The sequence below is a fragment of the Chiloscyllium plagiosum genome, chromosome 17 (assembly GCF_004010195.1).
Source record: "Chiloscyllium plagiosum isolate BGI_BamShark_2017 chromosome 17, ASM401019v2, whole genome shotgun sequence".
NCBI classification, from domain to species: domain Eukaryota; kingdom Metazoa; phylum Chordata; class Chondrichthyes; order Orectolobiformes; family Hemiscylliidae; genus Chiloscyllium; species Chiloscyllium plagiosum.
In genome coordinates this window covers 51,890,138-51,915,094 of record NC_057726.1, presented here as the reverse complement: position 1 = coordinate 51,915,094, position 24,957 = coordinate 51,890,138, and the positions used below count along the sequence as shown (strand labels likewise).

General features: G+C 40.8%; 1 protein-coding gene across 4 annotated transcripts in view; it reads right to left on the bottom strand.

The window, feature by feature from the left end:
• Positions 1-24,957, bottom strand: part of carmil2 (capping protein regulator and myosin 1 linker 2) — a 179,955-nt gene that overhangs the window by 9,483 nt on the left and 145,515 nt on the right. For all 4 annotated transcript variants that reach the window (XM_043707063.1, XM_043707061.1, XM_043707062.1 and 1 more), the window contains 5 exons: positions 22,163-22,410; positions 19,860-19,999; positions 15,185-15,566; positions 13,142-13,258; positions 8,644-8,680 (listed from right to left, as the gene is read on the bottom strand). In XM_043707063.1, the coding sequence (XP_043562998.1) occupies positions 8,644-8,680; positions 13,142-13,258; positions 15,185-15,566; positions 19,860-19,999; positions 22,163-22,410 (924 nt within the window). The remainder of the gene's footprint in view (positions 1-8,643; positions 8,681-13,141; positions 13,259-15,184; positions 15,567-19,859; positions 20,000-22,162; positions 22,411-24,957) is intronic.

Sequence of the window (24,957 nt, the reverse complement as noted above, 5' to 3'; positions counted from 1 at the left end):
TCGCAACAAGTGCTTCTTAAACAGCCTCCACATTTCTGTTGTGCATCTCCTGTAGAAAACAGTTAAACTCGAAAGGATTCAGAAAAGATTTACAAGGATGTTGCCAGGATTGTACCATTTCAGCTATAGAGAGAATAGGCTGGGGCTGTTTTCCTTGTAGCGTTGGAGTCTGAGGGGTGACCTTATAGAGGTTTATAAAATCATGAGGGGCATAGATAGGATAAATGGGCAAAGTATTTTTCCTGGGCTGGGGGAGTCCAGAACTAGAGGGGCATAGGTTTAGGGTGTGAGGGGAAAGATATAAAAGGGATCTCAGGGGCAACGTTTTCAGGCAGAGGGTGGTGTGTGTATGGAATGAACTGCCAGAGGAAGTGCTGGAGCATTTAGTACAATTGCAGCATTTAAAAGGCATCTGGATGGGCATAGGAAGGCTTTAGAGGGATATGGGCCAAGTGCTGGCAAATGGGATTAGATTAGGTTAGGATATCTGGTTGGCATGGACGAGTTGGACCAAAGGGTCTGTTTCCACGCTGTATATCTCTGACTCTAGAACAATTGTTCCCAATTTATAGTCTGTCCAATAGCAGTATAATTTCCTCTCCCCAATTAAATATCTTCCCTTATTGTCTGTTCCTATCCCTCTGCATTGCTATGGTAAAGGTGAGGCAGTTGTGGTCATAGTCACCGAAATGCTCTCCCACCGGGAGATCTGACAACTGGCCTGGCTCATTGTCTGGCACCAAATCCAATATGGCCTTACCCCCACCCCCCGCCCCCGTCAGCTTATCTACATACTGAGTCAGGAATTCCTCCTAGACACGCCTGACAAAATCTGCTCCATCCTGACCATCTGCACTAAGGAGGTTCCAATCAATATTGGGAAAGTTGAAGTCACCCATAACAACAACTCTGTTACATTTGCACCTTTTTAAGATCTGCTGTCCAATCTGTCCTTCCATCTCTCTGCTGCTATTGGGTGGTCTATAGGAAACACCCAACAAAGTGACTGCTCCTTTCCTGTTTGACTTCCACCCATACTGACTCAGTAGACAACTCCTCCTCAACAGCCTCCTTTTCTACAGCTGTTTCATTCTCTAAAAGTGTCCCTAAACTGTAACTGAAACATTGCCTTTCCCTCTTGTTCTGCTGCAGTTTTTCCTGCCAAAGTAGTTCCATTTTACCCTCGCTGTATCCTCTCTTATTCCATTTTAGTGACCCCTCATCCAATGTAAAAGATCTGCTTTAAATTGCTCCTTCTCTGCTAATCACTTTAACCTAAATGGGTTACCCACAGACTTTGGGTTCACCTCATTCCCACAACTAGATCCATAAATGGGGTTGGTGGCGTTGTAGTAATCTGACTGCACTAATGATCCAGAGGCACAAACTATTGCTCTGGGGACATGGGTTCCAAATGACAGATGGTGGAATTTAAATTAAATCAATAAATCTTGAATTGAAAAATAGTCTCAGTTACTGTCATTGATTAGTTCACTAATGTCTTTTAGGGAAAGAAATCTGCTATCCTTTCCTAGTCTGGTCTACGTGTGATTCCAGATCCTCTTAGTGTCATAGTAAGCCACCCCGTTCAAGAGCAGCAAATGTGCTCCTTAACATATTTAGAAATTCCTCCTGACTTCTTACCATTTGCTTTAACATTACTTGGAGTAATTGAAGTCCTCCAATATTTCCACTTTACAGTTCTGGCACATCTCTGTAACTTCAGTGCAGAGTTGCTTCTCTAGATCTCTTTTGCTATTTGGAGAAATTATTCCCAAAGCGATTGTTGTTTTGCAACTTTACTTCAATGGCTTTTGCCCTGACTCCAAGGGTATCCCTTTGCTACAACACTACAGTGTCTTACTGTTTATTATTAATGAAACATTATAGTGAACTCTGTTGTTTTATCTATTTGTTGCTGAAATGTTTCTTTAAATAAAAGTTTTTTAGTTACAGTTTAAGTCATAACATCTGAAAGGGTTGTTTTTATTTTATCTGAACCCCAGTCAGACTCATGCAATCTCCAGCTGAATTGAAGGTGCTATCTCACCAGGCATGTCACGAAAGAACCTAATTGAATTCATAGGAATTAAGAACATATGAATTCTTATTAATTCTTGGATTTATATTTAAGTAGATTTTAGGCAAGTATAAGTTTCTGTTGGTTTTTGTAACATTTTATTTTGCACCTACATTAATAGAAAGGAAAACCTGTAAATGGTATCGATTATTTTCTCTGGACAATATATCATCTTCTTAAAAAAACTCGCTTAATATCAAACAAAAGCATTTTATATCTTAGATCTGGATATAGGATATACTTTTAAGTTACTTCACTCCATTAGTTTAGATCCCACTGATTCCTGTGCAGCTTTGTGTTTGAAACTATAATAATTCAGAAAGCATGTCCACACCATAGAATCCTGAAAGTTAAACTGTTGATATAATACAAGAAGACTTGTACATTAGTTACTTTATCACTGCATTACCATATCTCCAAGTAACCCAGATCACTGGGCTAATGTTCCCAGGGTAAGGGCTCAGGCCCCATCGTGAGAGATTTGGTGCTGGTGAAATTTGAATTAAATTTTATAAAATTTGGTCTAAGACCAATCATGTAACTGCTGTTGTATGTCAAAAATATCCAATTGGTACACTGATATCTTGTAGGAAAGGAAATCTGCCATCTTTACCTCGTCTGGCTACATGTTATTTTGGATTTAGTATTCTGTAATGAAGTAGGATTAATTAATTATCTCAAAGTAAAGGATCCTGTAGATAAGAGTGATTATGACATTCTGTAATTTCAAATTCAGTTTGAAGACAAGAAGCTTGAGTTCCACACTAATGTTGTCGTGTTTAATAAAGGTAATTACACAGGCTTGAGAGCATTTTTGGCTTTAGTGAATTGAGCAGGAAGACTGAAAGGTAAGACTATTGATTGTCAGTGGCAGACATTTAAAGAAGGTGTTCAGTTCCTCCCAACTAAAATTTATGACAAAGGGAAAGAAAAATTGTAACTGGGGCAAAGCATCTATTGCTAAACAAAGAAATTAAAGATAACAAAGAGAAAAAACGAAGACACACTATAACGCTTTATATATTACCACATAACCCTAACCCTGTTTTTGTGGCAGGCTGGAGGATTGGGAAACCTTTAAAGACCAATAAAGGGTTACTTAAAAAGAGAACAAAGGTGAATTTGGAAAAAAAATGCATAAAATATGAAAAAAATATAGCAAAAGCTTCGAGAAATACATAAAGAGGAAGAGAGTAGCTAAAGTGGACGTTGATCCTTTAGACGATGGTACTAGTTAATAATGGGGAGCACAAAAATGGCAGAAACACGAAGTCAGCATTTTGTCTTGGATTTCATGGTGGAGGATACTAAAACCCTCCCAATAGTAACAAGTAATGTAAAGGATACAGGATAAAGGAGAATCTTATAACAATTGCCATCATTAGGGAAAGTATACTAAGCAAACTATTGGAATTAAAGACAGACTGGTCCCCAGGCCTGATGGCCTTCATCTTAGGGTCTTAAAGAAATTGACAGCACAGATAGTAGATGCATTGGTTATAATATTTCAAAATTGTTTAGATTCTAGTTAAGTTGGAATGGATTAGAAAAATGCCCCTCATTTTAAGAGACGCAGAAAATAGGAAACTATAGACAAGTTAATTTATGTCTGTCATTGAGAAATTGTTGGAATCCATTAAGTAATACTGTATATGGACATTTGGAAAATCAAAACGCAATTCATCAGAGTCGGATTTAACATTTCGGTTCGAGTGACCCTTTCTCAGAATTGTTCAACACGTTAATTCTGATTTTTCTCTCCACAGATGCTGCAAGACCTGTTGAGCTTTTCCAGCAATTTCTATTTTTGTCTCTGATTTAGGGCATTTTCAATTCTTTTGTTTTTCATCACAGTCAGCATGGTTTTTGTTGTGGTTCTGTTCGCCGAGCTGTGAATTTGTGTTGCAGACGTTTCGTCCCCTGTCTAGGTGACATCCTCAGTGCTTGGGAGCCTTCTAGGAATTCCCTGGCTGTTCTCTGTTTGGCTTGTTCTATAGTAGTAGTGTTGTCCCAGTCGAATTCATGTTGTGGACTCATAACAGCACACAAACCAACAGCCACTCTCGGACAACAACTCACCAGAACGAAGGACCATCAATAAGCACATCGACCTGGACCCAATATACCAACCACTGCAGCGGACAGCTGGAACTGACAACTGGAAGCGGCAGATTCAAACTACTACAAATGCCGGAGGAAAGATCACAGAAGCGCTTCACAGCAGGCTTCCAAGCACTGAGGATGTCACCTAGATAGGGGACGAAACGTCTGCAACACAAATTCTCAGCTCGGCGAACAGAACCACAACAATGAGCACCCGAGCTACAAATTTTCTCACAGACTTTGAACATGGTTTTATGAAGAGTGAATTGTGTTTGACTAATTTGCATGAGTTCTTCGAATATGTGGCAAGGAAAATGGGTAATTATACAAAGAGAAAATACATAAGATATATTAGTGAAAATATATTAGCTTGGACAGAAGTTTGGCTCACCAACGTAAGCAGACTTAAATGGGTCTTTTTTGGGTTGGCATGTTGTAACTAGTGAGGTGTCATGGGGGTTGGTACTATTTACAATCTATATTAATGAACTGGATGCAGGAATAGAATGTATTATAGCCAGATTTGCAGACAGTAGAATAAGTTGAAAAGTAAGTTGCAATGAAGTAAAAAATATTTACAAATGGATATGGATAGGTTAGGTGAAATGGGCCAAAGGTTGGCAAATGGAATTTACCGTGGATAAGTATGAGTATATTCACTTTAGTCAGAAGAATAAAAAGGCAAAGTATTATCTAAATGGAAAGAAACAGCAAAATGGTTCTGCGTAGAAGGATCTGGCTGTGTATGAGTCACAGAAAGCTAGAATGCAGGTACAACAGTTAATGAGGGTAAATGGAATTCTGGCATTTATTGATAAAGGAATGGAGTATAAAAGTAGGGAAGTGTTGTTTCAACTGTATTGCTGAGACCGCGTCTGGAGTACTTGAGGAATTCAGAGAAGGTTTGAGTCAGAGAGTCACACAGCATAGAAACTTGACATTTAGCCCATCATGTCCAAAATAACATCAAACTACACTCAACACATTTATCTGCACTCGCCCCATAGCCTACTATGCTCTGGCATTTTAAATGCTCGTCCAGCTGCTTCTAAAATGTTTTGAGAGGACCTGCCTCCACCACCCTCTTAGTGTGTTCCACATTTCCACCACACTCTGGGTGAAAAAATGTTTCCTCAGGTCCCCTCTATACCACTAACTGCTCACCTTAAATTTATGCCCTCTGGTCATTAACTATTTATCATGGGGAAAAAATTCTCACAATCTGCTCTGTCAATGCCCCTTACCTCAATCAGAACATAACCCCCTCTGCTCCCAGGAAAACAAACCCAAGCTATCCAGTCTCATCTTATAGCAGAATTTCTATCCCAGGTGACAATCTTGTGAATCTCCTCGACACCCTCTCCAGTGCAATCATGTCCTTCTGATAGTATTATGACCAGAACTGCACACGATATTCCATCTGTGGCCTAACTAATGTTTTATAAAATTGTAACAAGACTTCTTTGCTTCTATATTCTGTACCCTTGCTAATGAAGGCTAGCATTCCATCATTCCATATGCCTTCATCTCCATTCTGATTACTGTGTGACACCTTCATGGATCTATGGACTTCTACATCAAGGTTCCTTTATTCCTCAGTACTGTCTAGGGACCTAACATTTATTGTGTATATTCTTTCCTATTTGATCTCCCAAAATGCATCAATTCACATCTATCAGGATTCCACTTAACAAATAACCCTACCGCCCTGTGGCCGACCACTTCAAGTCCCCCTCCCACTCCCCCAAGGACATGCAAGCCCTGGGCCGCCTCCACCACCAAATCAAAGCCACCTGCCAACTGGACGAAGAACACCTCATCTTCTGCCTTGGGACCCTCCAACCACACGACCTCAACATCGACTTCACCAGTTTCCTCATCTCCCCTCTCCCACTTGATCCCAGATCCAACCCTCCAACTCAGCACTGCCCTCTTGAACTGTCCTACCTGTCCATCTTCCTTCCCACTTACCTGTTCTACCCTCCTCTCCGACCTATCACTTTCACTCTCACCTTCATCGACCTATCACATTCCTAGCTACCTTCCGCCCAGCCCCAACCCCCTCCCATTTATCTCTCAGACCTCCGGCCCACAAGCCTCATTCCTGAAGAAGGGCTTATACTCGAAACGTCGATTCTCCTACTCCTCGGATGCTGCCTGACCTTGCTGTGTTTTTCCAGCACCACACTCCCGACCACCATCACCATCCCTGGCATCACCAGACCCAGCAGAAGTGGCAACACAGTGGTATACCGTCAGGAGGGAATTGCCCTGGGAGTCCTCAACATTGACTCTGGATCACATGGAGTCTCATGGTTTCAGATAAAACACGGGGAAAGAAACCTCCTGCTGATTTCCACGTACCATCCTCCCTCGGCTGATGAATCAGTGCCCCTCTAATGTTGAACAACACTTGGAGGAAGTGTTGAGGGTGGCAAGGTTGTAAAATGTACTCTGGGTGGGGGATTTCAATGTCTACCACCAAGAGTGGCTCGGCAGCAGTACAACTGATCAAGTTAGATTAGATTCCCTACAATATAGAAACAGGCCCTTCGGCCCAACATGTCCACACCGACCCTCCCAAAGGGAGAGAAACCTGCCAAGACCCATTCCCCCACCCTACATTTACCCCTGACTAATGCACCTAACACTATGGGCAATTTAGCACGGCCAATTCACATCTTTGGACTGTGGGAGGAAACTGGAGCACCCAGAGGAAACCCACGCAGACATGGGGAGAATGTGCAAACACCACACAGACAGTCGCCTGAAGTGGGAATTGAACTCGGGTCCCTAGTGCTGTGAGACTAACCACTGAGCCACTGTGCCACCCCGAATTGGTCAGGTCAGGTCCTGAAGGACATAGCTGCTAGGCTGGGTCTGAGGCAGGTGATGAGGGAACCAATAAGAGAGAAAAATACCGTCGAACTCACCCTTAGCAATCTGCACCTGTCCATGGCAGTATCAGTAAGAACGACCACCGCACAGTCCTTTGGAGACAAAGTCCCACCTTCACATTGAGAATACCCTCCATCATGTTGTGTGGCACTATCACTGTGCTAAATGGGACAGACTTCAAACAGATCGAGCAACACAAGCCTGGGCACCAATGAGGCACTGTGGGCCATCAACAGTAGCAGAGCTGTACTCCAGCACAATCTGTAACCTCATGGCCCGGCATATCCCCCACTCAACCATTAGCATCTAGCCAGGGGAATCAACCCTGGTTCAATGGAGAGTGCAGGGGGGGCATGCCAGGAGCAGCACCAGGTATACCTGAGAATGAGGGGTCAACCTGGTGAAGCTACCAAACAGGACCACCTGTATCCCAAACAGTATAAGCAGTTCCCTGGGGTGGGGGAGTCCAGAACTAGAGGGCATAGGTTTAGGGTGAGAGGGGAAAGATATAAAAGAGACCTAAGGGGCAACTTTTTCACGCAGAGGGTGGTACGTGTATGGAATGAGCTGCCAGAGGATGTGGTGGAGGCTGGTATAATTGCAACATTTAAGAGGCATTTGGTTGGCTATATGAATAGGAAGAGTTTGGAGGGATATGGGCCGGGCGCTGGCAGGTGGTACTAGATTGGGTTGGGATATCTGGTCGGCATGGACAGGTTGGACCAAAGGGTCTGTTTCCATGCTGTACATCTCTATGACTAGACTAGTTCCAAAGACGAAAAGCTTATGATAAGAGATTGAACAATTTAAGCCTTCACTTGCTAGTGTTTAGAAGAATGTGAGGAGATCGACTTTAGGAATATAAGATGCTAATGGTGATTGACAAAGTAAGTGTACAGTGGATGTTTCACTTCTTGGGCTAGCCTAGAATGAGATGTCACAGTTTTAGGCTAAAGGGTGGCAGATTTAAAACAGAAATGAGGAGGAATTACTTCTCTGAAATGGTCTTGAATCTGGAATTCAGTACCCCACAGTACACCAGGATACTAACTATATTGAAAGGAGGAGATACAGATTTTTAATTAGTAACAGGTTAAAGGGTCATAGGGGGCTGGTAGGAAAGTGGAATTGAGGCTGAGATGAGATCAGCCATGATCATATTGAATGGTGGAGCAGGCTTATGGGGCTGAATTCCCCAATCTAGGATCCAGGCTGTATTTAATATACATTTTTGAAAGAGGAATAGTAAAAAATAGCTGTAAATATCAAATCAGAGCCTAAGAAAAAGTGGGAAATGCACAGCTTTATCCAACCAGAATAGAGTTGGAGCTCATCCCTGACTTTGATCTTGGAGATGAAACTATGTTGTTTTGCATCAATATTGTTTCATCTCCAATAACTCATTGCATTATCAGTACTTGTGCTTGAATTTTATATGCAGAAAGTGCATGTAGCAAACTTTCACTCCATTTGTGATGCCTGTTGAATTGTATTAAGAGCAAGAGGAGATTTTAAAAGTCATGCCAATATTTAAAAGGTAAATTAAGTTTGCTATATCTTACCATTACTGTCTGATCCTTTTAATTCTGATTCTACATTCTGAAAAGTAGAAAAGGAAAAGATTGAGTAACCATACAGAATGCATAATGTCTGGTACATGTAGTTAGGTGTTTTAATACTTTTGCTTTAAGTTATTAAAACAGCTATTAAACAACACTCTCTATAAATCAGCTAGAAATAATCTATTAATTTAATTGCTTATTAAAGTCAGAAGATCATTTTCTTTTGCTTTACTCGTGTGTTATTGCAGCATCAGGCTGAATTAGGAATTTTTCCCCTGCCCACTGCATACATACTCTGAAATTGGTGCTGTTGCTAATACACAGATAACTTACAGGCCCAATGATTTGTCAAAGTATTTCTGAATTCACATGAGAAATTTAAAACACAGCTTTGTAATTACTTTACATATCATTAACCATTAAATATTCTAAACCCAGGACCACTTCCATCTAAAATCACAAGGGCAGCAGATATGTAGAAACACCACCACATGCAAATTCCCCTCTAAGCAACTCACCATCCTGACTTGGAAAGATATTGCTACTCTTTCTTTGTTGCCAGGTCAAAATCCTGGGAATCCCTCCCTAAGGACATTGTGGGTCAATCTCTATAGCACATGGACTGCAGCAGTTCAAGAAGGCAGCTCAACACCACCTTCTCTAGGGCAATAAATACTGGTCAGACAGCAATGCCCATGTGGGAATATAAAGTGTCCATAATGTGTGTGATTTTCACCCAAGTCTCCCGTATTGGCAACGCAACTGTCCAGAGGGAGGTGCTTGACAGCAATCCAGGAAATGTCTCTCCATCCAATCTTCCTCTCCTCCATACAAATCTGAAACTCAATGGCTGCAACGAAGGAAGATGAATCACAGGTGCATACTGGCATCCTGCTGCCTTGGTGTCAAGTTTATGTGTTGTATGTTTCTCCAATGACAGTAGAGTGAAACATCATTCTATCCACAAGCTTTTGAAACTTCCTGTAATAAAAATTGTTCCTTAATGTGCTCATTTTATGAATGAGTACAAAAAGGACTAATTTCAGTGTGCGTTATCATGTGTCTCTGGATGTGTGGTAAACTTGTGATGTAGGATTAATGCGAGTTATTTTTCAAGTATTAGACTCTTGGATATGCTAATGCTAATCCTGATTACTCACTTTGGTCCCTTACAAAATATACTACTCTGAACACAGCATGCCTTGGGCTTCAAAAATAGGCAAAATAAAAACTGTAATTAAAATATAATTCACCAGTCATGACAGGATTTGGGAATTCCAAGGGTTAAGAGGGGCCTTTTAAATAGCTAGCAAGATCTTGTAGGAACATGGGAACAGGAGAAAGCTATTTAGCCCCTTTAAGCCTGTTTTGCCATTCACCGAGGTCATGGTTAATCTGTGACATAATTTTATCTGCTTTTGACTTTAATCTTATTTTGGATAACAAAAATCTATGAATCACAGCTTTAAAATTAACAACTGATTGAACATCAACTGTTGTGGAAAAGAGTTGTAAACCACAATATTCTTTGTATCACAGAATCCCTACAGTGTGGAAACAGGCCATTTGACCCACCAAGTCCACACCGACCCTCCAAAGAGTATCACACTCAGACCCACTCCCCCACCCTATTACTCTACATATCCCTGAGCACTAAGGGCAGTTTTGCATGGCCAATTCATCTTTAGACTGTGGGAGACACTGGGAGAGCATGCAAACTCCACACAGACAGTCACCTGAGGTTGGAATCAAACCTGGGGTTCCTGGCACTGCAAGGCAGCAGTGCTAGCCACTGAGCCACCGTGCCACCCATTGTGTGGAGAAGCGTTTCCTAATTTCCCACTTGATGATCACAGATTTATTCTTTGTAGACCTATACTCCCTGATAGCAAAAATGGTTCCTCCTAATATACCCTAGTTATTCTACTTAATATCATGAAACTTTGATCAAATCACCCATTAGCCCTAGAATCATACAGTAAAGAGGCCCTTCAGCCCATCCAGTCTATATTGCCAAGAATATACTACTACTTACACTAGTCCCACAGCCTTGAATGTTCTGACATTTCAAGTACTCGCCTTTTTTTTTAAAAAAGGTTGTGAGATTTTCCACCTCAACTACCCTCCCAGTAAGTGCATTCCAGAACCCCACCATCATCTGGTTGAGAAAGGATTTCTTCAAATCCCCTTAAAACCTCTCACTTTTCACTTTTAAATTATGCCCCCTTATTGGTCACCCTTCAACCAAGGATAATGACTGCTGCCTATTCATCCTGTCCTCATAATCTACTCCATAAGCTTTTACCTTCTTTATCAGTTTCCCCACGTGAGATCTTATTAAAAGCCTTGCTGAAATCTGTACAAACTACATAAGATGCCTGACACTCATCCAAACACTTGATCACGTCCTTGAAAAGTTCTACCTGATTTGCTGGTATAATCTTCCTCTGACAAACCATGCTAACTATCCCTGATCAAACCTTGCCTTTGTAAGTGGAAATTTATTTTCTCCTTCATTACTTTTCCTACCACTGATGTTAGACTCACTGGTCTACAGCTCCCTGGTCTTTCTCTACCACCCTTCTTGTAAAGTGAAAGCATGTTAGCTGTCCTGCAGTCTTCTGCTCCTCCCTTGTGGCCAGAGACAGTTAAAAAGTTAGGGATCGGGGCCCCTATAGTTTTCTTCCATGTATCCGAGGTTATTGTGGGATACAACTCATCCAATCCTGGGGATTTGTCCATGTTTAAATCTGCCAAAACCTTGAATACCTTCTTTTATCAATCTGCTCAGAAATTCAGAGTCCATCTTCTCAAAATCTGTTCTTGCAACCTCATTTTTTCAAGTAAAGACAGATGTTCTCTGGCTTATTGCTCCTATATTTGACCCTAAGGGAACATGTTCAGTCTATACTCCCCATAGTACTTTTTGAATGCTTCCCACCGTTCTGCTGTATATTTACCCGGAACTAGCTGTTCCCAGTCTTTTTTGGCCAGATCCTGCCTATAATAGACTCCTAACAGGGTGACTGCCCCATTTTTAGAGTCATAGAGATATACAGCAAAGAAACAGACTCTTAGGTTCAACTTGTCCATGCCGACCAAATGTCCTATATAAATCTAGTCCCATTTGCCAGCATTTGACCCATATCCCTCTAAACCCTTCCTATTCATATACCCAAGCAGATGCCTTTTAATTGTTGCAATTGTACCAGCCTCCACCATTTCCTCTGGCAGCTCATTCCATACACGCATCACCCCCTGTGTGAAAATGTTGCTCCTTCGGTCCCTTTTATATCATTTACCTCTCACCTTAAACCTATACCCTCTAGTTTTGGACTCCCCCACTCTGGGGAAAAAAAGACCTTGCTTATTACCCTTTTTTATTCCTGAGTTCCACCCAGGAAGCCTCATTTGATGACCCTTCCAAGACATCATTCCTCCATACTGCAGTAACTGACTCCCGAACTAATAATGTGACACCACCTCTACCTTTGCACACCCCCGTGATTTGCCTGAAGATCCTATACTCTGGAATGTTAAGTTGCCAACATCTCAGTTCCATGTGCCAATTCACACCCTTAACTCATATGTCTTGCATCTAATACCCCTGGCATTAAAGTGGAGGCCATCCAGTTTCACCTTACTCCCTTCAGACACCATATCGCTGAACTCACTTTGCCATGACTCCTTTTCTAAATTATGCTGTGTTATTAAACTAACACACTATGACCCCTGCCTCTGCTGAATTAGTTTAAATTTTTCTCAAGCATTCTAGGTTCCAGCAGTTAAAACTCTATAAGAGACCCTCAAAGTTTGAAGAAAGAGAACTTTGGAGGATTAATTAGCCCATTTGCATTGTTCCCATCTACTTCCTTTTGTATGGAATGGAAACCATCTGGTGGTTCTAGGAAATTGTTGCTCTTTAGTGCTATTAATAGTTCCATGGCTGTTAGAAGACTTTGATACATTAATTTTCTTGCATCTCTGGCTCTGAGTCAATAATATAGTTTTCTGGAAAGTCTGGTATGTTCCACTATATCTCCTTTTCTATTGTAAAGAAAGAAATTATTTGGCCTGCAGGAGCTGAAGAATCTGAGTGTGTCTCTCTCACACACACATCATATATCCATTCCTTTTATAATGTTTCTGCCTCCGCTAGTTCTGCATTGTCTTGATCAAGTGGATGTTCAATACTGAGGTGGTTTATCAAATCTTAACCTTGTTGCATTTGTCATGAAGTACCAGTGCAGAACTACAACTGAAAGACATTATGGTTCGTAATGCTTCAGATAAAGTGTGTAATCTACATTGTGGAAATAAAGGAACTTGATTTTATATGTTGTCTTCTCACATTCTGAGGAAGTGCATTTACAGCTGTTCCTCAGGCCAATGCAATGACAGAGATTTCACTGTAGGATCAGAAAGATTTCTGCAAACCCTGCCAAACAAAGCAATTTCAAATACTCTTGTGACATATTCAAAATAAAATATGTCTTACCAGTTTTGTCTTAGGGTCAAAATGCAACACCTTCAGACCTGCCCTCTCGAGAGTCCGATGTATGTGTTGCTCAGATCTGAGCAACTGATGTCCTTCACACAGCTCAGTTTTGGATTCCTATGTGTTGATAGAAATGATGAATTCCTAATATCGACTAACAAAACTAGAGGTTTCAAATGACAACACAATATTCCTTTTAGACAAATGTCAGGCAACACCATCTCTAGCTCTTCACAAGTTACAAAAATATGAATAATGAAATTCATAAAACTTCTTTCACTATTAATATATGAAGAATCTTTCATTTCTGCCTTCTGATAGTGTTAACTCATCCTGTCTACTGGATGCCAAAATGCTGACTCTCTAGGGCTGTGGTTTTCCATCAGTGTGCTGCAACAAGTTGAGAAGTGTCCTTTGAAATTTTTGGGTAGCAGCACCACCTTTTATCCGAGTGTCAACGCTTCTTCCATAATTCCAAACTCCTTCGGAACCTTAGTGTCTATTAGTCAGTATCTAAGACACCAGGTACCCCTATCAACTGTGCATGTGCAAGGCACTAGAGTCACACGTGTGTAGACTTATGATACTATGTATGTATTGTGAAAAAGTTAGATGTGTGTTTATCTAATTGAAATATTCCTTTATTGAAAAGTTTGTTAACCACTGCTATAGGGCAACACCAGAGTTTGAACTTAGCCTAAGATAACACTTATCATCTTCAAGTAACCTCCCCATCTTGATTTTATGCTAATCCTCCTTCCTTTCTGGTTAAAGTCAAGGGTGCTGAGACCAAATAGTACAGCTCCATCTCCACCATTATCAGCTAACTGAACACTGATCATAAAAAAAATTCTGGTGCCACTACCAATCTAATCATCAAAGGAATCAAAAATTAAAGACTGTGGATGCTGGAAATCTGAAGCAAAAACAGAAAAAGCTAGGGAAACTCAGCAGGTCTGGCACCACCAGTGGAGAGAGAGTCCAATGATTCTTCTTCAGAGCGGATTATAACTAGGAAATTGTTGGGGTTGGGGTGGATGAAGGGAAAGAAGTAAATTATAGGTGGAGGTGGAGCCCAGTGAGAAAGAGAACAGCAGATGGGCAAACTAAGGAGGGATGAGCTGGAGGGAAAGAGAAACTGCTAGGTCTGACCATTAAAGGGTGAAAATGGGTTGACTGTGGTGAAAACAGGCCATATAACAATAAGGCCTGATGTGTGGAGGCCCAGGAACAGTATGGAGATGTTTAGGCCCTAAAATCATTGAGTCCTGAAAGCTACAGGGTCTCAATGCGATGCATAAAGGAAACTTTGGTGGTTAGCCACTATCTGGATCACTGACTGATTTAGGTACACTCACAGTGCTGTTAAGAAAGGAGTTCCAGGATTTTACTCAGTGACAATGAACAAATGCCAATGCATTTCCAAGTCAAGACATTATCTTGCTTGTAGGGGAATTTGCAGATGAATGTCCTCCCATGTGTCTGCTGCTCTTGTCTTTCTAGGTTGTAGAAGTGGTAGGTTTGGGTGGTGCTGTCGAAGGAGATTTGGTGAGTTGCTGCAGTGCATGTTGTAGATGGTGCATACTGCTGCCACTGTGGCTAGGTGAGGGTTTACTACTTTTTCTCTCTTAGATTGAACACAAATATTGTGCCTGCAGTTACCTTAGTTGCTCCTTGAGAAAGATGAATTTGTCCTGAATTGCAGAGTGTTTGTGTTTTTGAAGTTGGGATGATGGGGGGGTGGGTGGGTGAAGAGAGATCAACATTCAAAAATACTTATATTGGTATACAAGAAAACTGTGACGCAGCTCAGAAAACTTAATGATTAAAATTAATAAAATGTTGAAAATGAACTGGACGTCATCAGGATCTGAAAAAAGGAAAGCATTACTGATTCAGCTATAACCTCTCATCAGATCTGAACAATGGACACTTTTGATATCCAGCATTTGCAATTTTGTTTCAATCTGTTGATGGACACGATGCAGCACATTTTAATTTGCAACAAATATATAATATTCCTATTTTTAGTTTTACACATACCTTGCCTTGTACTGTGAACTGCAAAGACAAATCCTCGACATCCTTATTTCCAGGGAGCAGAATTAATGAGCGTGTTTTGAGACCTCTCAAAGATGACTGGTGCCTGGGCATACAGTCTTGTTTGGGTTGTTCTGTACTGCCCTCTTCTGGTTTGGCTTGATCAAACATTTCCCCAGATTCTTTTTGAGGTTTTAGAATATCCACAGAAGAATTTTTCTTGCCTTTCTGTTGGTTTCTTTCAAGTTCTTTCTCGACCTTTTGCATTCTGTTGAAGCGGGTTTTCTTGAAAGCAAACAAGTCACTGAGTTTAGGATATCTCTTTTTTGTTTTTGGAAGCGATGAAGAAGTGCTTGGGTCTTCAAACTTTGGAGACTGGTCTTTCCTGCAAAAAGCAGAGAAATAGCTTAGAAATTAGTTAGACTCTCACACCAAAGCATTAAACCAATTGCTGTATACAGGAAAAGTATAGCTTGTTTATTGGTTTGAATTATAGTAAATAATAGTTTACTATACAAATGTTGATTCAGCCTGGAGTTGCCACCTGAAATTCCATGGTGATTATCCCCATGGAAAATAACTTGAGTGCAAGGTCACGCCATCTGAATTTGCAAATAGCAACATGTCATTTTGATGAATACTTACAAAACAACTGTGTATATAATATTGCCAGTGTCAATCTTGGTTATCAGTTCTTTGAGTTACCACAGCAAAGAAGATTTAGCAGACCTGTCCAAAACTGGACTGGCTACACAGCATGTCCTTCTAAAAATAGGATAAATGATGAGTGTTGTGTACAGGAAGGTTTGGGTTTCTGTTCCTTTCTGATAAGTAATACTATGCAATAAATTACAATTTTCTGAGTGGCTGCATGGTATAAAACGGTCTGGTTGGACAATCAACTAAATCTGCATTCAGTGCTGGGGGTAATTATAACCTGACAGAAAGCGAGCAGGATCAGATCTGCTGCCTGTTTTGTGTTTCTACTGAGGGAAAGGTATAAAAGGTGCATGCCTGTGGGTTAGAGAGGAAGACTATGAATGATCCTTTTAAAATAAAAGGAAAATAAAATTCAGTTCTTTCACAATACATAATCATTGTTTTATCTAATACACCCAATGCTTCATCCAATTATATGCTCATACATGATCTGTACAACTACCAGAATAATTGAATTAGGTAGGCATTGGAGATTCAGGCACACCACGAGCATCAAGTGTTGTAGAACATAACCTTGTTTAAGTAGATAACAACTAAGATGACATCTGACAGATCAGAGAGTGAGTAGACTACAGTACAAAGAATACAAAGTCATTTGATAAAATGTCACCAGACACTAAAGATAATTAGAAGAGTCACATGTGGCACAGGATTCTCCAGATTATGGACCTTGACTCCAAAAATCAGCTAATGATTAGATTAGATTCCCTACAGTGTGGAAACAGGCCGTTTGGCCCAACAAGTCCACATCAGCCCTATGAAGAGGTACCCACCTAGAACCATTTCCCTCAGACTAACTCTATGGGCAATTTAGCATGGTCAATTCACCCAACCTGCACATCTTTGGACTGTGGGAGGAAACCGGAGCACCTGGAGGAAAACCACACAGACACTGGGTGCAAACTCCACACAGTCACCCAAGGCTGGAATTGAACCTGGGTCTCTGGCGCTGTGATGCAGCAACGCTAACCACTGAGCCACCGTGCCACCCCCAAATGATGGACAATTGCAACTGGTGGTTATAATACAACAGAAACACAAGTGAAATATACATTAATGACATTGTGGAACATGAGAAGAAATATTCAGATCAATTCAGATTTCAGTTGGAGAGATGCGAGGTGGAGGGGTCGTGGCTCATTGAGTTTTGAGAAGGTTGATCTCCTGCCTCTTTCCCTGCCCGCTGTGTAACCATCCCCTGTGATGAAAACACCTTTTATACTTAAATTATATATACATAAATTAAATGTGTGTACAGTTAGGAAGATGTTTTATATTTAATATTTCTCAGAGGACTTAAGTTTTGATGGATTGTGGAAAATATAGTTACTTATGTTTTATCGAAATTCCTGGCGTAATTTTTAAAGGAGCTGGTTTTAAAATCACTGTTAATATTGGTGATTTTTATTTAAATAAGGCTTTCTAAGAAATCACATGATTGGTGATAACTGCTTGCTTCTACAGGGGTTGTTTGAATAGTGACTGGCTTAGAGAATGTTTGGTTTTGGTATCTGGAATTAATTGGGGACAAGAAGCCAGCAAGGAAGGTCTGCCCAGCTAATCGATTCTATTTCCAAAAAGAAAACCCTCTTTTGAATTCAGTGTTAAAGCCATTTGTTATTTTATTAGAGTGACTGAAGGAATATAGCAATGTTGTATTTCCTGATTAAGGTGTGTCTGTAGAGACTTCAGAGATAACCATGAATGATTTGGTCATATGTGCCAGAAGAAAGTAATAGACATTCTACACTTTATCCTTTCACATTTAAGAATAACCCAATTAGCCAAAAAAGCCAGAAAACCAATTGCTTCAGATAAATACCTCTTTCTGCTTTTCCAAAGTGTAAGATTGTGTTTTCATGTATGTTGTGGCAATATTTAGGAGAATAAGCATTTATACTTCTTTATTATTAACTGTGCATGTTTATCAACTATTTTATTTCATTGAATGAGTTTTGTTTTGACAATAAACCAATAATTATTTATCTGGCTCATAGATCTTATTTAAAATTTGATATTGATAAGGTGTCTGATTAACCATGTAACTGGAAAAACTACTTTAATTTTAGCTTATGACCTGTGGAATAGTGGAACTTCAGCAACAGTGCATACCTAATTGTCATAACATTCAATAAAACCTGAAGTTAATTCTGTCTCTTTCGCTACAGTTGATGCTTCACATGCTGAGTATGTCCTTTGTAGTAATAGATGGTAATGAAGGCAATGTGATTGATGGGTGTATGGATTTTGAAAAAAACAGTTGATAAAGGAGCACAAAAGACCGATTAGCAAAAAATAAATATATGGAATTAAAACTGATGTGTTAGTGTAGATATGAAATTATCTAGAAAGCAGTTGTGAATGTCTTTTTTCTCAGAAATGAGGGTAGTATAAACGATGGCTTCCTGCAATTGATACTATGATAACACCTTTTTTTGGTATATATTAATGACATGGATCTAGATACAATGGAGAAAGGTTTCCAGATGTAACAAAACTTGGGAACGTAGGAAATAGTGAGGAGGATACTAACAGACTTCAGGAGAATGCAGACAGTTTAGTGAAGTGGGAAGCCATTTGGCAGATTAAATTTAATACAGAAAAATGCGACATGAATCCCTTTGGCAGGAATAATGAGGAAAGGCAGCATAATCTAAATGGAACAATTTTAAAGATGTGTCAGACAAACAAGCCCAGGGGTGTATCTACACACACATCTAAAGGTGGCAGGACATAATGTTGAGGCTCTTAGAACAACATCTGAGATCCATGGTCTTATAAATAGAAATGAGAGTTAAAGCAGGGAAGTCAGGTTAAGACTCCCACCTTGCAGCACCACTCATCAATTATTAAAACTCCAAATTAAAAACCAGTCACAGCTGCTGCACTACCATGTGAACAGACAGATGTGCAAGGAGCAAAGCCTGCCTCGAGTGGTGGTCCCAATCATCTGCCAAGAGGCAGTCTCGAAGGAAATGGTCTATTTTTGATGCTGCAAATGGGAAGACCTTTCCATTCCAATCATGTCATTTGGAAAATGGCCCGGAAGTGATATTGCTGACAAGGCAAGTGAATAGTTCTCCTACTGCCCACTTCTATATTTAACCCCAAATGTGGCAGATACTGCTTGGAAGGTTATAATGTCTTTTAAAAACAGAACAAATAACTGGTGGGCGGCACGGTGGCACAGTGGTTAGCACTGCTGCCTCGCAGCGCCAGAGACCCAGGTTCATATCCCGCCTCAGGCGACTGACTGTGTGGAGTTTGCACGTTCTCCCCGTGTCTGCGTGGGTTTCCTCCGGGTGCTCCGGTTTCCTCCCACACTCCAAAGATGTGCAAGTCAGGTGAATTGGCCATGCTAAATTGCCCGTAGTGTTAGGTAAAGGGGTAAATGTAGGGGTATGGGTGGGTTACGCTTCGGCGGGTCGGTGTGGACTTGTTGGGCCGAAGGGCCTGTTTCCACACTGTAAGTAATCTAATCTAATCTAATCTGTTTTGGTTTTGATATCTCCTGGCTTTTGTAGCCCTCAGAAGGGCTGGAGAAAGCAATATTAAAACATTGGTACTCCTGCAATTCAAGTTAGTTGTTGTCAATGATAACATGTTGCAAAAAGATAGAAAAGTTATCAGCTATGTTACTGAAAGCTCACTGAGTTACAACAGGACCTGGATAATATTGGGTGTACAAAAGATGGATATCACTTGTACCACATAAATGTCAGGTAACCACCATTTTGAATGAGAGAAGTCTTAATCACTTTTCCATGACCTTCGCTGTACTATGTTTTGCAAAATCAGACAATGATCATTGTCCAGAAGTCAGACTGGATAAACTTCATTAGGATTGTAGTCACAGCATCAAGACACAAGCTGGAAATCTGAGTGGTTCACCTCTTTAATTCTTTTGCTCCATTTACAAGGCTCAAATCAGAAATGTGATGGAATACTTGTCACTCACTGATATGAAGAATCACTGAAAGCAGCAGGCACATAACTGGTTTCTTCTTGAATTATCTTCTTTGTGAAGAATTCTTCTAGTCCTAGATCTAATTTGCTGTTGGTTACATCCTCTCCTTTTTCCTGGTCCACAGATTGTACCTATGCCAAGTACAAACAGATGCAACTGTATAGCCCAGTCTGACAGCATTCAGATAGCAGGATACTAATCACAATTTCAATAATCAGCTCAATCCTGTTTGATGATCATTTTCACTTTAAGAATAATCAAGAACACATTGAATCATTGTTTCTAAACTAATGCAGCTTAAGAAAACCTTCATGGGATGTGGACATTGCTGGCTAGTGTTTATTGCCTGACCCTAATGACCCAGAACATTACCTGGGGTACTTGGAGAAATAGGAGAAAGTGAGGACTGCTGATGCTGGAGATCAGAGCTGAAAATGTGTTGCTGGAAAAGCGCAGCAGGTCAGGCAGCATCCAAGGAGCAAGAGAATCGACGTTTTAGGGCATGAGCCCTTCTTCAGGAATTCCTGAAGAAGGGCTCATGCCCGAGACGTCGATTCTCCTGCTCCTTGGATGCTGCCTGACCTGCTGTGCTTTTCCAGCAACACATTTTCAGCTACTTGGAGAAATAGTCTAGTAATAATACCACGAGATCATCACCTCCCCTAAATACTGTAAATTTTATAACAAACAACCTTAGCATTGAATTTTCCCCTCTGTCTATTTCACTTCTGTCCCCAGAAAAGCTGTCAGAGGTTAGCAGTTAGTGATTTCAGAGGCTCCCTTTGACTTACTGTGATTTGACCCCAACTTAAGGCGGTTTTGACTTGACTGAAGACTGCTGACAATGTTAACAAGTCTCCTGGCTTTCTGTCTGTACTAAATGATATGGCAAGACAGAAGTACTGTGAACCTGGTTGATATGGCATCAGAGGGCAAAGAGAAAAGGCAAATCTGGGTTAGCATCCAAGTAGGCCCAAAGCGAGTGCTAAGAAAGTAAGTGAGCAGCTTGGAGAATTTATGAGACGGGGTCCTTGCAGCAGCATTTCAATGCTTGCTGCCAATGTACCCTGAAGGGCAGCTTTTAAGTGTAAAGCATTCGCTAAGTCAATTTGGGAGGTGCAATGGGGTCCTGAAGAGCTGGCAGGTGTCATATGCCAGTGTACAAGGATGGATGTGGCAAGTGCCTTGAGATGTCAGAGTCAGCATCACGATGTAGGTCTGGAGGAACAAGCAGTGATCTGGAATCTCAGACTTCCATGTTGAGAATTCTCAACATCTAGTTTCTTCACAGTGGGTGATAAGGTAGGAGGGTGCATATTAATGAGGCAAGATGTTCAGTTAGTTAGGCTGACAACAAGCAATAATCCCCTTAATAAGCATTTCACTGCTGCTGAGTCAGGACCTCATTTCAAAGTATCTGGAATCTGTTAGGAAATATAATATTTAGAGGCCTTGCTAGGATTTTCGTACAATTCTCCCAGATTTCTTGCCATAGTCTACATCATTCAGGGCTTGATAAGATTTCTTTACTATTTGTAGATATGGCTGACCCCAGGCCTGCTGGAAGTATTTCAGTGTGATTCAAAGTGCCTGCCACTTTATCAACTGTTCATTGCTATTACTTCATGCATGCATTTATTTAAGGTAGAAATGAAGAGAGAGCTACCTGCACAAAGCCAGATACACAGAAATTTCCCTTGACATGCTCCTCTAATCTCAGTTAACGTCACACATTAAGATGTTGGTCCAAAATCAACAGAAAGTTGTCAATACTTGTGATTTTGTTAACTCTAAATTTGATTTGATATAAATAAAACATCTTCAGTAAGCCAGATACTAGCAGGTTTATTCTAAATTATGAAAACAGCATGCGATCTGGAAGCACAGCCTTACCCTACACTGATCTCACTGTCGCATTGACAATTCATCTCTTTAACAACAGGAAGGAAAGGAAGAAATGTACTCTTTTAGGGTTACAGAGGAACCTCAATTATCCAACATTCTGTTAATTGAATTTCAGATTATCCAAAGAAGATCGCGAGGTCCTGATGCTTGGCTAACTATGTTATCCAGCATTCGATTAACAGAACAAAATACTCCCCCCGCCCGTGTCCTTCAGATAATCGAGGTTTCTCTGTAGTCATTTATACTTTGTAACTCCCTATCTTTCTTATTTACAACATAAATTGTTAGCAATTAATCTAGGAGATTGTGAAAGATAAGTAATTAGCCTAATTTTATTGACTTTTTTGTTAAACTTGTCTCCATTAAAAATACTTCCAAGACAGACTTACAGTAGGCTTGGAGGGTGGATGTTTCCGGATTCTGTTTGGTCTTGGCCTGCCTTTGGTACAATGCCTTAGTTTCATCCCTTCAATTGGCAAATCCATAAGAGAATCTGTAAAAGTTGTCTCTGCGTTTGTAGGTGTGTTATTTACAGCATTCATATCAGTAGAGATTGGTTGTGACTTGACTGTCAATAGTTCCATTGCTTCAAAATCTGTTCCTTCAAATTGTCTTTCTGTTTCTATGTCTGAGATTCCTGAAGGATAGATGATAAAAACATTTAGTTTTTGGCTACTCTTCTTTGAGCAGCAAGTAATAAATTTGTTGCTCATTACTTATTCTATTTTACACATTCCACCATCCTCTGCTGAACTTCTGACTTGGACTGGGCTCCCCTGGTGTCCTTCTACTCTGGCATCTCATTCAAATGACTATTCATTATAAAACCATTCTCACTATTTGAGTATCACATTCCAGTATAATCCTTTGCTCATGCACTCAATGTAATTGTTTTCTGGAGCCGCTGTTGCACATGAATCAGTTTGGATGATTTTGCTCCTTTTACTCCTCTGAATGCCTTCACCAATTCTAATGGACCTTCTGACATCCACCTTATATTGGTAAACTTAGCGTAGAATGCAAATTAAACTTGGGGCTTTCCTGTTCTTGGTGCCTTCAGTGGATATGAATTGACCCCATGGAAGAAAAGAATCTTTATGCGAATAGAAAACCAAACCACCTTCTCAGACACTAGGAGGATCATTATCTTCCCCTAACTTGCTACATTACAAAATCAGAAATCACTGGAAAAACTGAGCAGGGGTCTGGCAGCATCTGTGGAGAAAAAATAGAGTAAATATTGAGGATATACTGACCCTTCTTCAGAATTGACGAACACAACTAAACCTAGCTCAACATTGTGTTCCCAATAATTTGCATGGGGTATTTTCAGGACAGTTAGTCACCTCAGACTTAAGAAGGAAGTTACACCAACATAAGTTAATGTGCCCACTGAACACCAGGTGTGTGATATTCAAGTCAGATGACCCTGACCTTTCCAGGAAATCCAGATATGACCTCTGTAAAGCCATTAAAGATGCCAAGAGGCAATACCAGACTAAGTTGGAGACCCAAACTAACCATATGGACATCCACCATTTGTAGTAAGGCCTACATGACATAACAAGCTACAAAGTGAAGTAAAACAGAATAGCAGACAAAACTATATTCCTCCCTGATATGCTCAATGCATTTTATGCTTGAATTGATAGAAGATCAGTGAAACGGTGTCCCTTTTCCCCTGACAGCATTGGATGCACCTGTTTCCATAGTTACCGCTGCAGATGTCAGATCAGCTTTTCTGAGAGTAGGCCCAAAGAATGTAACTGGGCCAGACAGAGTCCCCAGCTATGCACTCAGACCCTGTACAGAGTATTCGCTGACATCTTTAACCTCTCTTTACTACAATCTGAAGTCCCCAACTGTTTCAAGAAGATCACTGTCATCCTGGTACTACTGCCCAGTGGCCCTGACCTCTATAATTATGAAATGCTTTGATAGGTTAGTCATGACCCATATCAAATCTAGCCTCCCAGCCTGCCCTGACCCTGTGCAATTGGCCACAATTATGTCACAATAGGTCTAAGGCAGACACCATCTCCCTAGTCCTACACCCATCCCTGGAACATCAGAATGACAAGGATACCTACATCAGACTTCTACTTACTGACTACAGCTCCGTCTCCATACTATAATGCCAACCAAACTCCGAGACCAAGGTCTCTGCTCCACCCGCTACAACTGGATCTTCAACTTTCTGACCAACAGACCGCAATCAGTGAGGATAGGCAACAGCTCTTCCTCCATGACAATCCTTAACATTTGTGCCCTGCAAGGATGCAATCTCAGCCTTTTATTGTACTCCCTGTACACTCATGACTATGTAGCCAAATTCATCCTAACTCAAGTTCATTGACCACCGTTGTAGGCTGGATCTCAAACAATGACAAGACTGAATACAGGAAAGAGAGAATATGCTTGGTGGTGTGGTGTAAAGATCACAATCTCCCCCTCATGTCAGCAAAACTGAAGAGCTGGTCATCGACTTCAGAAGTAAGGTGGAGGACACACTCCTGTCTACATCAATGGAGCGGAGGTGGAGAGGGTCGAGAGCGGAGGTAGAGAGGGTCTTAGGAGTGATGGTCACCAACAATCTGTCCTGCACCACCCACACTGATGCAACAGTCAAGAAAGCACAACAACACCTCTACTTCCTCAGGAGGCTAAGGAAATTTGGAATGTCCAAAAGAACTCTTACCATCCTTTACAGATAAACCAAAGAAAGTATGCTATCTGGATGCATCACGGCTTGGTATGGCAACTGCTCTGCCCAGGACTGTAAGAAACCTCAGACAGTTGTGAACACAGCCTAATCCATCACTCCAGCCAACCTCCCATCCAGTGACTTCATCTATGCCTCTTGCTGCCTTAGGAAGGCAGCCAAAATCATCAAAGACCCCTCCCACCCTGGTTATAATCTCTTCCAATCTCTTCCATCAGGTTGGAGATACAAACGTTTAAACACACATACCAACAGGTTCAAGAACAACTTCTTCCCCACTGTTGTTAGATGTTTGAATGGACCTCTCAAATTTCAAATCTAATATTGATCTTGCTTCTTAAACACCTTCTCTGCAGCCATAATAGCTGTCTTCACTATTGTATTTGTCACCCTGTCCTATTACCCTATGAACTTGGTATGGTATGATGTGACTGTACTGCATATGAAACAAAACTTTTCCCT